General features: G+C 41.7%; 1 protein-coding gene across 1 annotated transcript in view; it reads left to right on the top strand.

Moving 5' to 3' along the window:
* Nucleotides 1-1,068: 1,068 nt before the first annotated feature.
* Nucleotides 1,069-12,774, top strand: part of LOC306845189 (uncharacterized protein) — a 116,156-nt gene continuing 104,450 nt past the window's right edge. Inside the window, exon 1 of the mRNA XM_079377840.1 lies at nt 1,069-1,404. Coding sequence (XP_079233966.1) covers nt 1,335-1,404 — 70 coding nt within the window. The 5' untranslated portion in view covers nt 1,069-1,334. The remainder of the gene's footprint in view (nt 1,405-12,774) is intronic.

Below are 12,774 nucleotides of genomic sequence, written 5' to 3' on the forward strand. Positions count from 1 at the left end.
AAGCAGTATGCAGCAAACAAATCCATAAATATCACATAATTTACTATTCATTTACTGAAGCCATCACAAGTGATGAATGTATTTTTTTTTCTGAATGCAAATGAATGACTATACGTAAATTAGGCATGTAAAAATAAAAATATATGTGTTGCTTGAAGACAAATTATTAAATCATTTTCTCTGGTTTTCATCATTGTTTTTTTGTCAGATCATTTACAATGCATTTCCAGTGTTAAATTAAAACAAATAGCCTGTTTTTAATGTATCAAACATATACCTGTTTGCTATTTATACTGTATATTAAACTCAGCGTCCATGTGAGCGGCTGTTTCAGATGTCCACACTAGAGCACACATCCTGCACCTGTCCACCTAAATCAAATTTCAGCTCATGTTTTGGGAGATGTAATCTGTCACATAACCTTGAAATTGGAGGAGAGGCACCATCAGTCAAAACCTAATGTTTATCAAGAGGCTCTTCTGTAAGTCTCAACATTAAACTATTTTGGTCCTCGTGCTGTAATCGTCAGAGGTTTTTATTTATTATTGTATTGTAAATATTATGTATTCATTTGATTCACATTGATTGTACTCTTTGGATAACAAGGCAAAATATAAATTTTTTAATTGCCTCAATCTGAGATATTAATGATTTATTAATTTTAAAGAGGAGAGGAATTTTACTTGTAATGTAAATAAAATAATATAAAGATGTTCTCAGGTACTCATTAGGCTTTGCATCACATTTTAACATATAATAAACAACTAAATCTGCCATACAGGTCATGAGCCATTCAAAAAATGTTCATTTACCAGAAAACCACATGGGTTCTGATAAACAGAAGTGGTGCAAGTATAAAAATACCATGGCATCCTCTCTGCCAAACCACAGCAAGCCTCTTTTTACCTGAAAATAGCAGGACAGGGGAATGTCAGACAAGGTAAAACCAACGTACGCAGTGGAATTTAAAAACAAATGCAAGAGAGAAAAGAACAACTGCTCCTTCCTGTAAAAGTAGGCGGGATCATTTAAAGAGAGAGCAGTGCTGGGATTGGCTCCTGTTTGGGCTACTTCCTGAATAAACAAAAACAGAGGAGAACAGCTGGGCAGGTTTTGGCCCAGAGCTGAACAGCAGAAGAAGCTGTTAAAAGACACCTCAGTGGGATTCCACCTTCCTCCACTGTCTGTGTGTGTCCGAGACAGAGCGTCTGGATGTAATCTGCTGTGTGAGGGAGGAGGGGGGCATTTCAGAAAGGAAGAGAGAAAGTGAAACTGTTTGGAAATTCAAAAGTTATTGGGAGGAGTCACAAAAAACAACAACTTCACTGAGAAGAATGATGGAGAAAGGATATGAGATTCTCTCAAATAACACGTATACTAATACTGTCAGTGTTAATATCACAGGTATGTAGAGTCTTCATGGTTCTTTTGTTTTTAATTTTTCCCATCTGTTCTAAAGTTTTACTGTCTGTTATGGGAAAAGCTAAGGCTTAAACTTTATATGAGTTTAAGTGAGCATGTTTTGAAACTGCAGTTAATAGAGCAGCATTGAATTCTCTGTACGAATATATGTGCAAAGTCAAATCAGGGTTATTGGCAGGAAATGCAATGGCTTCACTGGTAAACAAAAGTGCAGATGTACATAGTGTGAACAAGCATCCTGTGTCATTCAGCAAACTCACAAACTCACATGCAAAAGCACATACTTGTTCCTTGTGCCTAGACTACCATTCATTTTCTAGGGTGTTTTTGTCATTAGCTGAAACTTAATATATATATATATATATATATATATATATATATATATATATATATATATATATATATATATATATATATATATATATATTTTTTTTTTTGTTTTTTTTTTGTTTTTAGTAATTGAAATAAACCTGAAATAGCATGCAGTAAAAATACTGGTTGAAGAATTTAACTTAAGAGAGAGAGAGAGAAATAAAATGTTGCTTTGGTAGCTAACTGTATAAAGAAATTTAAGTAGAAGTACTAAAAATGCTAAACTAAAACTGAAATGAAAATAATAAATGAATTAGATCTATATAAAATATTTTACAATTAGAAATATATTGTTAAAAATGTAAAATAGATGACTAGAAAACAAAATACCTCAAACTTTAACTAAAATTAAAACTGAATAATTTTTTTTTTTTTATCTTACGCACAAAATCTTTAAATGTCACACAGTTTCTGAAACCTGAAACTCAAACACCAGAACCACACACCAAATCTGCAAAATCATACACTAATGCTTGGCCTTTGACAGTTTTCAATTTCATAAAACACTTTTTGCAAAATACAACACACAATTCTCTATGTAACACAAAAAAATCTAACAGGAATTAATATTATGGCAAAGGCAATGTTTGCTTTTGAGATGTGTTTGTGATATTTTGAATGCAGTGCTTCATTTTGAAAGAGACTTGAGGCATTTTGCGTGTGCAATTCTTGGATTTGTGTGTAAAGGTTTCAGAAAAAAAGAGGCAAAGTTTTGAAAATGTGTGTAAGCAGCTGAAAAAAAAAAAAAAACTATAATAGTATATAAATAATGCCACAATAACACTGCACCACTCATAGTACAAAAAATGAACATTTCATGCCTTCATTAGGATTTCCATTAAAACAACTTTATTAGTTGTCAAAATTAATTATTTTGCATTTCCCTCTGTCAATGACAGCTATGCTCATGGTAGCAACCCGTATAATTATATTTGTGTTTAATAATATCTTTAAAGTGTAATATGTACAAAGAGCTAAAATATTTTATTTTACAAATCACTAGGTGAAGCAGAAAAGGTTGTCTTGGCACCAGCAGAAAGCTTCCATAACTACAAAATTATTATGTGTAATAGATCCTCACATGCTCAAAAATCACAGCTTTGGGGTGTGAAATATGATGAAATTTTGAACATCATGAATATCATTAATGTTAATGCTTAGACTGATTGCGCCAGCTTATCTAAGCCTGCTAATCCATAGCCAGTGAAAACCATATCAATTGCAAATCAAATCAATTCTTTAATTATTAGCTTGACTGCTAAACATAGTAATGAAAGCCTTAATTAAGAGAAACATGGACTGTTCCACTCATGCAAGGGGAAATTACAGATGCATCCATATCATTTTGTCCATTTTTTTTGTATTCAAGAGCTTGTATTTGATCCTCCTCATTGAAATATGTTTTCTTTTAAGGTGAAGTATAGCTGGAACTTTCGAAATCTTGGAGTAAAACGGTGTTTTCCTCACTTCACGTTTAACTTGAATGTGATGTGAAATTATGTTTGTATCATAGATTACTCATACAGAACTCACTTGAGCAACAACCTTCATTTTGAGATTTTACATTCTCTTTGCCCTGGAGTCAAATATTTTATTGTTTGCAAATATATCTCTTGTGGTCTAGCTCAGAGCCTCTTGAACTAATGTCCTGGGAATATCACCTGATGATGGTCCACCATTTTTGTTACAATGTGCTTCCTGTGTAGGTTGTTCCCTATTGAAAGCATAACTGGAAATGACATTCTTTGGCAATGTGTTGTCAACATTTTGCAACTCGTGTCGTTCTTGATACATGACGCTGTGGTTTTATTCTCCAAGATTTGAAATAAATGAACAGGATTGCTAAATCTGTGTTGCTTGGAGTCATTCGGAGGGGAGAAAAAGTTCCCTCGTAAATTGAAAGCGCAACATTTGTTCTAACGGAGTGACCTCTAAAGTCATTTATTATGAAAAGAACATGCTGTTTGACCAAAATGTCATTGTTGATTGTCACCACTGTGAGAGTTTGCAAATAGTAGGCCTTTGAAAAGGGTACATTTCACTTTTAAGATGTATATGAGGGCATTTTCAGTGGCGGATTTCGTGCCAGCACAGAGAGGGAATTTTGACAGAGATGCCACATTTTTAGACACAAGATGAATGTAGCCATATGGTGGAGGTCCGGACCATGTTTGGGAGGTTTTGCTGGCCATAGTGTTTTTTTTCCTTTTTGTGCTTTTTTGCCTCCTGTTCTCACCAGATGGCTGTCACACAAGCCATTCTTCACCCACAGTCGCCTAATTTGCCATTATTCTTTCTCTAATGGGGCCATTAACAACATCACAGATAACTGAATTGAAAGTTTCCCTCGATTGGGCCGTTTTGGGCTTTTAATGGCGAATAGGCCACATCCGAGACTGTTCTTGCAAGTTCCAATCTCAAGGTACTTCCTTTCGATTTGACCAAATCGATAACTCAAACGATTGCAGACTGTTGGGCTACTGGTCTTCAGTTGCTCATATATTTGAAAGAATAAAAATATACCATCACAGTGAAAATACATACAGTACAGAATGTTGAAAGTTAAAAGAATTGGAACTTTTGTATGTCAAATTAATGCAGGGAATATAATTTAAATATGACATAGACCTGTTTATCATTTCAAAACTTTCAAATCAATATGCAAATTATGTTTTTTTTGATAGAGCGTTTATTTGATGAATTTATTAGTTATAATAAAATGCATTTATAATATCAATATCTGCTTATAAAAGTAGCCAAATGAAGATTATTCAGAGATCTTTCAGTTTAGATTATTCAAGATAGTTCAGTTGATGATGAATTTATTTAAAATTTTTAGTTTTAAAAGTAGTTTATAAAACTGTATACATACTGTATAGTTAATCAGAAAATAACAGGCTAAACTGCAAGCTTCTTAAATTATTTATTTAATTCTTTTTTAATTGTTCAATGGCTAAAAATCTACAAACTCTCCACTGTCAAAACAACACCAAGTGGAAAGTATGTTTATGCGTAAGCTTGAGGAGGGGGTAACATCTTTTGACAGTTTGCTTGGGTAGTCCAAAACCTTCCAACCACAGAACGCTCTAGCTGTATCTACTTAGAAACTTACACTGTTGGTTTTTCCCTTTCCACTTGTAAGAACTTGTCACTGGCCTAAAAGAAACACCAAAATGCTTGAAAGAGTTGCTATTTTAAGTCTCTTTGTAGTCATGAATATTCTAAACTTCTGACACCGTATCGCGGTTCTTTCAGCTGGGCGCATAAAGTATGGAAAGGAACATCAAAACGGAGTGTTCAACATGGTAGCATATCTCTTTCTCCCTCTCTGCTCGTGTAATACAAACAGAGTAACAGCACTGACATCCATCGGGAAGTTTTGTTCCGTGTCACAAGGTGTTTGGAGACTGACTTCATCCAGTTAGTTCATTGCTAACCTTGTATTATGAGGCTACACATACAGAGACTGAGACAGTTGACAGTTAATTATAGGAGCCATGGATCGCTGTAGACATGTTTGTCAGCTGTATGCCGATTGACTCGCAACTTGTTTATTTTTCAATGCTGCTCCATTGTTTTCTGGAGCTGCTTAGATGAGTCTATTTTGCAACGTGTGAGAAGGGCCCCGGGGCTTGCCATAATGATGGTAATAAGAGAATGCATCCTGAACTGTGGGGAGGAAGAGATACAGAGAGAGAGAGAGAGAGAGAGGGAGGATAACTGCATTGTTTGGGGAGAGGAAATAATTGGTGAAGGTGACCTGATATGTTCATGAGTGAATTACCCACAGTCCTCCTCTCATTTAACCTGTACTGTTGTACCACCTCTGCACTTCTTTCTGTTCTGTATCTGCAGTCACTGACATGCAGCATTGGCTTGAGAATTGACTATAGTCTATAGAAAAAAGTGCTGGGTATTTGTTTTCAAACATACAGTAAATGTTCTATTCACATTTAGTGCAGCTGAATAGGGCAGTGGAAAGCGAACAAACTGAAGCTCTCATCACATGTGAAAATGTATTTTTCATTTGGAATTCAATACAGAGGCCCTTAAAATCAATTTTAATTATTCTAACTAATCCGTATACAAGCATCACTGCAATTTGTGAAAGACAGAGAGTGAGAAGAGAATGTGTTTAATTCAAACAGAGTGATGGAGACAAACTGAGAGGCAGATAGAGGTAATGAAAGAGACAGAGTGTGATGGTTGGAAATGCTGAGACAGACAGTGAAAGATGGAGGAGTGTCAACTCTGCTGTGATGGAGACCAGGGAGACTTTTAAACACCGTGTGTACTCAAACTTCTACTGGTTTGCAGCCGTGGCTGCAAAAAATTTTTTCCGTACTCTCTGAACTCTTGGATGGGAGATAACGTACTCTGTTACTATCGTAACCTCGGTTACCTGAGATATGGGAATGAGTAGTGTGTCGTAAGACACTTGTATGGGAAAAATAATTTTTTCCTCTTCAACTGAAGCCTTTTCAATCACGCAGTGAAACTGCATGTCCATTGGTTCGTGCAGTGCTATAAAATCGAACCAATGGCTCGGCGGCGGCGCTGAGTGAGCCTATGCCTATGCAGCCCGCCATAGTCCGCCAGAATGGGCAGGGCATCTGGCTATATAATCGCCTGCTTCGCCGCCGCATCTCAGATTTCTTTGAATGAAGCGACTGAGGCGTGCAGCTCATAGCACGGCCAGGAATGCAGTACTCGTTCCCATATCTCAGGGAACCGAGGTTACGATAGTAACCGAGTACGTTCCCTTACGATATTACACTCGTACTGCATCGTAAGACGCTTGTATGGGAACCAGTCCAATCACGCCGTGCTATGATGGGGAACAACTCAAAGCATGACTCACGTGGGAGTAAGACCCAGGGGAGTTAATAAAATACACCAAGCACAGGCTGAGCCATCAGGGTCATCCGTGGCCTGGGTGTCATCCCGTAAGGTTGATACTTATATAATATGGTGTCTATATAATATGGACCGCCCAAGTGAAGGAGGGACTTGAACAATGTTGGTGAAGTGCACCCATGAGACTGCTCTGAAAGGACTCTGGCCTGCAAGGCAGGGACGTCCAGGTTGTAAAACCTTACAAATGTGGACGGCAAGGACCAGCCGGCTGCCTCACAAATTTCCGAAATGGACACCCTGCTGAACCATGCCCAGGAAGAGGCAATGCCTCTGGTGGAATGGGGTTTGACTCCAATTGGGAACTGCAAGCCTAAGGAGGAGTATGCTAGGGCGATAACATCCACTAACCACCTGGAAATTCTTCGTAACAGGGCGATCTTTAGCGCGGTTACCGAAGCTGACAAAAAGCTGTTCTGATCTCCTATATGAGGCAGAACGCTCGATGTATACCCTCAGGGCCCAGATGGACCAGCCTTGGATTCAGGAATACCTTGGAGTCGTTAGGCCCAAATTCCAGGCAAGCAGGGTTGATGGAAAGGGCCTGAAGGTCTCCTACTCGCTTAACCGATGCCAGTGCTAACAATGGGGTGGTTTTAAACGAGAGTGATCTGAGGCTCGGATTGCAATGGTTCAAACGGGGGCCCCTTCAAGGCCCTCAGTACGGTTGGTAAGTCCCAAGGTGGAATTGTACGAGGATGTGGGGAAAATTCTCCTGGCGCATCATAAAAACTGGACCACCACACTATTCCTGCCCATCGATCGGCCAGCAATAGGGGCATGAAAAGCCGCTATGGTTGCTGCGTAAACTTCGATGGTGGATGAAACGCTGTTTATCCAGCAGCTCTTGCAGAAACGAAGAACCACTGATACATCGGAGGTAACCGGATCTAAGTCGCGGTTTTGGCACCAAGCCGAGAAATTAGACCATTTCAGAGCATAGAGGCATCTGGTAGACAGGGCTCTAGCTTCTGACATAGCGTTTAAGACACGCTCCGGGAGGTCAAAAAGCTCCCGTTGAGCGGCCACACATGCAGGGCCCATAACTAGGGCCGTGGATGCCACAGCGTGCCGTTCGCTTGAGAGAGGAGGTCCCGTCTGGGGGCTATTAGAAGAAGCCTGTGCCTTTGTTCACTGACTCGTCTGAGTACCTGCGGTAGCAGAGCGATTGGAGGGAGGCCGGGCCACTCGTGGGCCAGGGCATCCGTGCTCTTTGTGAAATAGAGTGGGCAATGAGTTGTCTTCAGAGGCAAAGAGGTCTACTCGAGCTCTGCCAAAGACCTCCCAGATTTTCTGAACCACAAACGGGTGGAGCGTCCACTCTTCTGAGGAGACGTTGTTCCTTGACAAACTGTCTGCTCCTTGGTTAATTTTGCCCGGCACATGCGTCGCGCCTTCAGTGAGCGCAGATTAGTCTGAGCCCATACAAGAAGGTCTTTTGCCAGCATGCAGAGGCGCTCTGAGATGAAGCTGCCCTGGTGATATACGTATGACACCATGGATCTGCTGTCTGAGCGTTTTAGCACCCTTATGTCTGGCAGGAAGAACTGACAGGCACGGCACACTGCCAGCATCTCTAGGCAGTTGATGTGCAGACCTGATTCCTCTTCGGACCAAAGGCTGAAGGTCGGTTTGTCCTCGCACAGTGTTCCCAAACCATTGTTGGAAGCGTCTGTCGCGACAACCTTCCTTCTGTGCATTAAAATCACACCCTGCTCCAGCCAGAGGGGTCTTTCCAACGGGTCAGGGCTGATGCACAGGCCCGAGACACCGTTATGCGATAATGATCGTGATGCCAAGTCGCAGATGGAACCCTCTGCTTCAGCCAGAACTGGATAGGTCACATGTGAAGCAGGCCCACTGAAGTACTGGCGAAGCTGCTGCCATAAGCCTTGAGCGTATGGACGGTCTCTTCCTTGAAGGAGGCCGTGTGGCGATGAATAGTCATGGCCCGTTCCGATAGTCGATAGCTGTCCCCAGGGGCGACACTCATCGGCTGGGTGACAGTATGCTCTTGGCAAAGTTGACCCTGAGCCCCAGGCAATCTAAGTGGCTGAGGAGGAGGGTTTCTTGCGATGTTGAAACTGCCTCTGACTGGGCCACAATGGGCCAGTCGTCGAGGTAGTTGAGGATGCGAATTCCCATCTGTCACAGAGGGGAAAGAGCCGCATCCATGCATCGCGTAAAAGTGCGGTGAGCCAGGGACAGCCCAGACGGGAGGACCTTGTACTGATATGCCACCCCTTCGAATGTGAATCTCAAGAATCGTCTGTGATGGGGGGCTACCTGGATGTGAAAGTATGCGTCTTTCAGATCCCGTGACATTAAACCAGTCCCCTGGGCATATTTGCGAGAGGATCTGTTCAATTCGATCATCCTGGACGAACTTTTTACCAGGGCGCGTTTCAGGAGTCTAAGATCTAGAATAGGTCTCAGGCCACCGTCTTTTTTGAGAACGAGGAAGTAGAAGCCTGACTCGCTCTGGGCTGGAGGAACGATTTCTATGGCTACTTTTACCAGCAGATTCATCACCTCTGTGAGCAGGACTTGAGCGTCCTCGTTGCGCACTGTGGTGGTGACCACACCACGGAAGCGTGGTGGTCTTCGAGCGAATTGGAATGAATAACCTCTTCTTATCGTAGCCATTACCCACTCTGACACACCGGGGATGGCCTGCCAGGCCTCGGCCCACATGGCAAGAGGTTGAATCGGCTCTAAAGACTGGCTGCATAAGGGCAGGACGCTTATGATAGGCAGAAGAGGATATTTGCTCTGTTTTTGAAAATGCATGTGTTTAGGATGCCCGGGCACTAGAGCGGGCCCGTTGGGAACCAATAATACACTTTCCTCTGCACCCAGCACTGAGCGGGGTGACAAGGGGCACATTAGAGGCTGCTTGAGGGGTGGTCCGGTGGTAGCGAGACTTGGGCCCCTCCTCTTTCTGCCTGGATAATCAGGAGGACTTCTGAGGCACTGGATCCAAATCGATCTTGGGCCGGGGACTTGGCACTTCGGGAAGGAGTAGCGTCTTGCCGAGCCTGTCGATCCTTAGGAGGTCAGGGTTCGGGAGAGGCCGGTGTTGGCTTGGCAGGCTGTTGAGTCGGCACAGGTTTGGGGCTACTAGAAGCAGCAGAAGAACTGTAGCATTTCGGGAGGAAGTGTCGCATCGTTTGAGATGACTTCTGAACCTCCATAAACCGCTCCGCAAGGCCCTCCACAACTGGCCCGAACAGGCTGTTCGAAGAGAGAAGAGCGTCGAGGAAGGGAATTTTATCCACCTCTTTCATCTCCGACAACGTGAGCCAAAGGGACACAGGGCCAGGTCCGTCGTGCTCCTCAGGTCCCTGAGTGAAGCTACATCGTGACCGGCCTCCTCGCTGGCGAGCATCTTGGCCTGGAAGACCTGGAGCACAGCCATAGAGTGCAGTGCCGAAGCCGCTTGTCTAGCCGCCGCATTAGGCGTGTCCAGCGAGTGCAGACGTGGCTCTGCGTGGCTTGGGGTGATTCGCCCTCACCTTCCATCCGATAACCGTGGGCGGGCAGAGATGCGCGGTCACGGACTCATCCAGAGGGGGCAGGTGCTCGTATCCCTTTTCTGCAGCGCCGTCAACTGAGGTGAGGGCAGAGGAAGCAGAAGGTCGGATGCGAGACGAGTAGGGGGTGCGCCACGATTTAGTGAGCTCGTTGTGGACTTTGGGAAAGAAGGGGGGCGAGCGTTGGCGGGGGGCTTGCTGGCGCCCTGGGAGAAACCACTCATCCAGCCTGCTGCGAGAGCAGTCAGCATCGCTGAGCGCAGCGTCAGCGTGGGATTTCCCCAAGCATGACTCACACTCAGTGCGACCGTCATCAGCGTGCAGGGTCTTACAATGACGACGAGGTATTTGCAACAACGATGCACTAGAATTTGCTCTTTTTGTGAGGCTCTTTTAGATCGTCAGGGGATAGACCGGGAACTGCGAGCTGAGCGCTGCAAGAGGTCCAATCTGGCTGCTGAGGTGTTTCAACGGCGAATCTCGGCGTCAGCGAGGAAGAATCTTCGTCGCTGAAGAGAAGAAATCTGAGATTCGGCAGCGAAGCTGGCAATTACATAGCCGGAGGCCTCGCCCATTCTGCCGGGCTATGGCGGGCTGCATAGCCATAGGCTCGCTCAGCGCCGCCACCGAGCCATTGGTTCGATTTTATAGCACTGCACGAACCAATGGACGTGCAGTTTCACTGCATGATTGAAAAGGCTTCAGTTGAAGAGGAAAAAACTGTTTTTCCCATACAAGCGTCTTATGATGCAGTACGAGTGGAATATCAAAAGGGAACTAACGTTTTATATATTTCAAAACCCAAAACATATTAAATATGAATAAAGTAATTGACTTTCATAGTATAATAGATTGGTTTTGTTTGTGCATTAACGAATATATAAAAATATAATCATATGACCCTGGACCACAAAACCAGTCATAAGTCGCATGGATATATTTGAGACAATAACCAAAAATACATATGGGTCAAAATTATCGATTTTTCTTTTAAGCCAAAAATCATTAGGATATTAAGGAAAGATCATGTTCCATGAAGATAATTTGTAAATTTCCTACCGTAATTATATCAAAACATAATTTTTGGTTAGTAATTTGCATTGCTAAGAACTTCATTTGGACATAATTTGGATTATATATGGATATATAACCATTATATAATGTTTTAAATTAAAAATAGGGCTTTTATTTTAATACAAACAAATTTTACATTAAAATAGTTTATATTTATTTATATGAACTTTTATTAAATCATTGTTTTTATTTTTAAATTTTTTATTAAAATTGTATAGTATAGTGTAGAATAAGCATTTTAATCTATATACATTGATATACAGTGATATTAGAGGCTGTAATTGTTGCCAAATGTGCTTCAACTAAATACTGAGTCTGAATACGCATGCGATATGATATTTCAGTGTTATTACAGATATGGTTTGCATTTCCCAAAAACCAACTATGGTCGCAAGTTCTGTAGGACTCTGTTGGTAACGATGGAACTTGCGACTATATTTTCTTGGAAACTCACCCCTGGTTTTTGCTTTGTCATTGTCATTGTCAGCTTTCCTGTAGCTCAAATAGCAGAGTATGGCGCTAGCAACGCCAAGGTCGTGGGTTCGATTCCCAGGGAAAGGAAGAGCTGATAAAATGTAAAAACTGTAACATGAATGCAATGTAAGTCGCTTTGGATAAAAGCGTCTGCTAAATGCATAAATGTCATTATGTTATACATATATTATACATTATGGAGTGATGGAATGTAGATTGATGTGGGGAAAAAATACATGTTTTGCAACATAATATAAATCTAAATACTGAATCCACTGTATATATTGATTTAAAATAAATAAAACTCTTATTCATTAATTAGTCACTCCTCTCTGCATATTTAAATTATGTCTTTGTCATTCTTTTCAGCACAGACATCCCTCCTTTCTGTGTGAATTATTATATACTGTACCTTATTCACAAAATTCTTTGCATTTGCTTGGCAAAATTAATGCGGTGATATTTTGGTAAATGTATTTGTATCCAGATGACAATATGGTCAAGACACTGTCTTTACAGTCCCAGTATTACATGGCATTTTGTGGTAGTCGGCAGATTCCTCTAAAGGATTTATGTTGCTTAAATTTTTACATTTAAATGAAAATTTTTTGGTTTTATGGGCATGAATCACGTGTTTAATACGCACACACACACACACACACACACACACACGTTTGTTTTTGTGAAAAGTGGGGACATCCCATAGGCGTAATGGTTTTTATACTGTACAAACTGTATGTGCTATTGCCCTACAGTACACCTACCCTACACCTAAACTTAGCCCTCACAGGAGACTGTGCATTTCTACTCCCCCCCCCCCCCCCCCCAAACAAAACTGACTCTGTATGATTTATAAGCATTTTGAAAAGTGGGGACATGGGTCAATGTCCTGAAAAGTCACCTTCACCTTGTAATACCTGTGTCATACCTGTGTCATTATACAAATTTATGTCCTCATTTGTAACAAAAACGCGCACACACATTC

Source organism: Barbus barbus (genome assembly GCF_936440315.1).
Source record: "Barbus barbus genome assembly, chromosome: 25".
Lineage (NCBI taxonomy): Eukaryota > Metazoa > Chordata > Actinopteri > Cypriniformes > Cyprinidae > Barbus > Barbus barbus.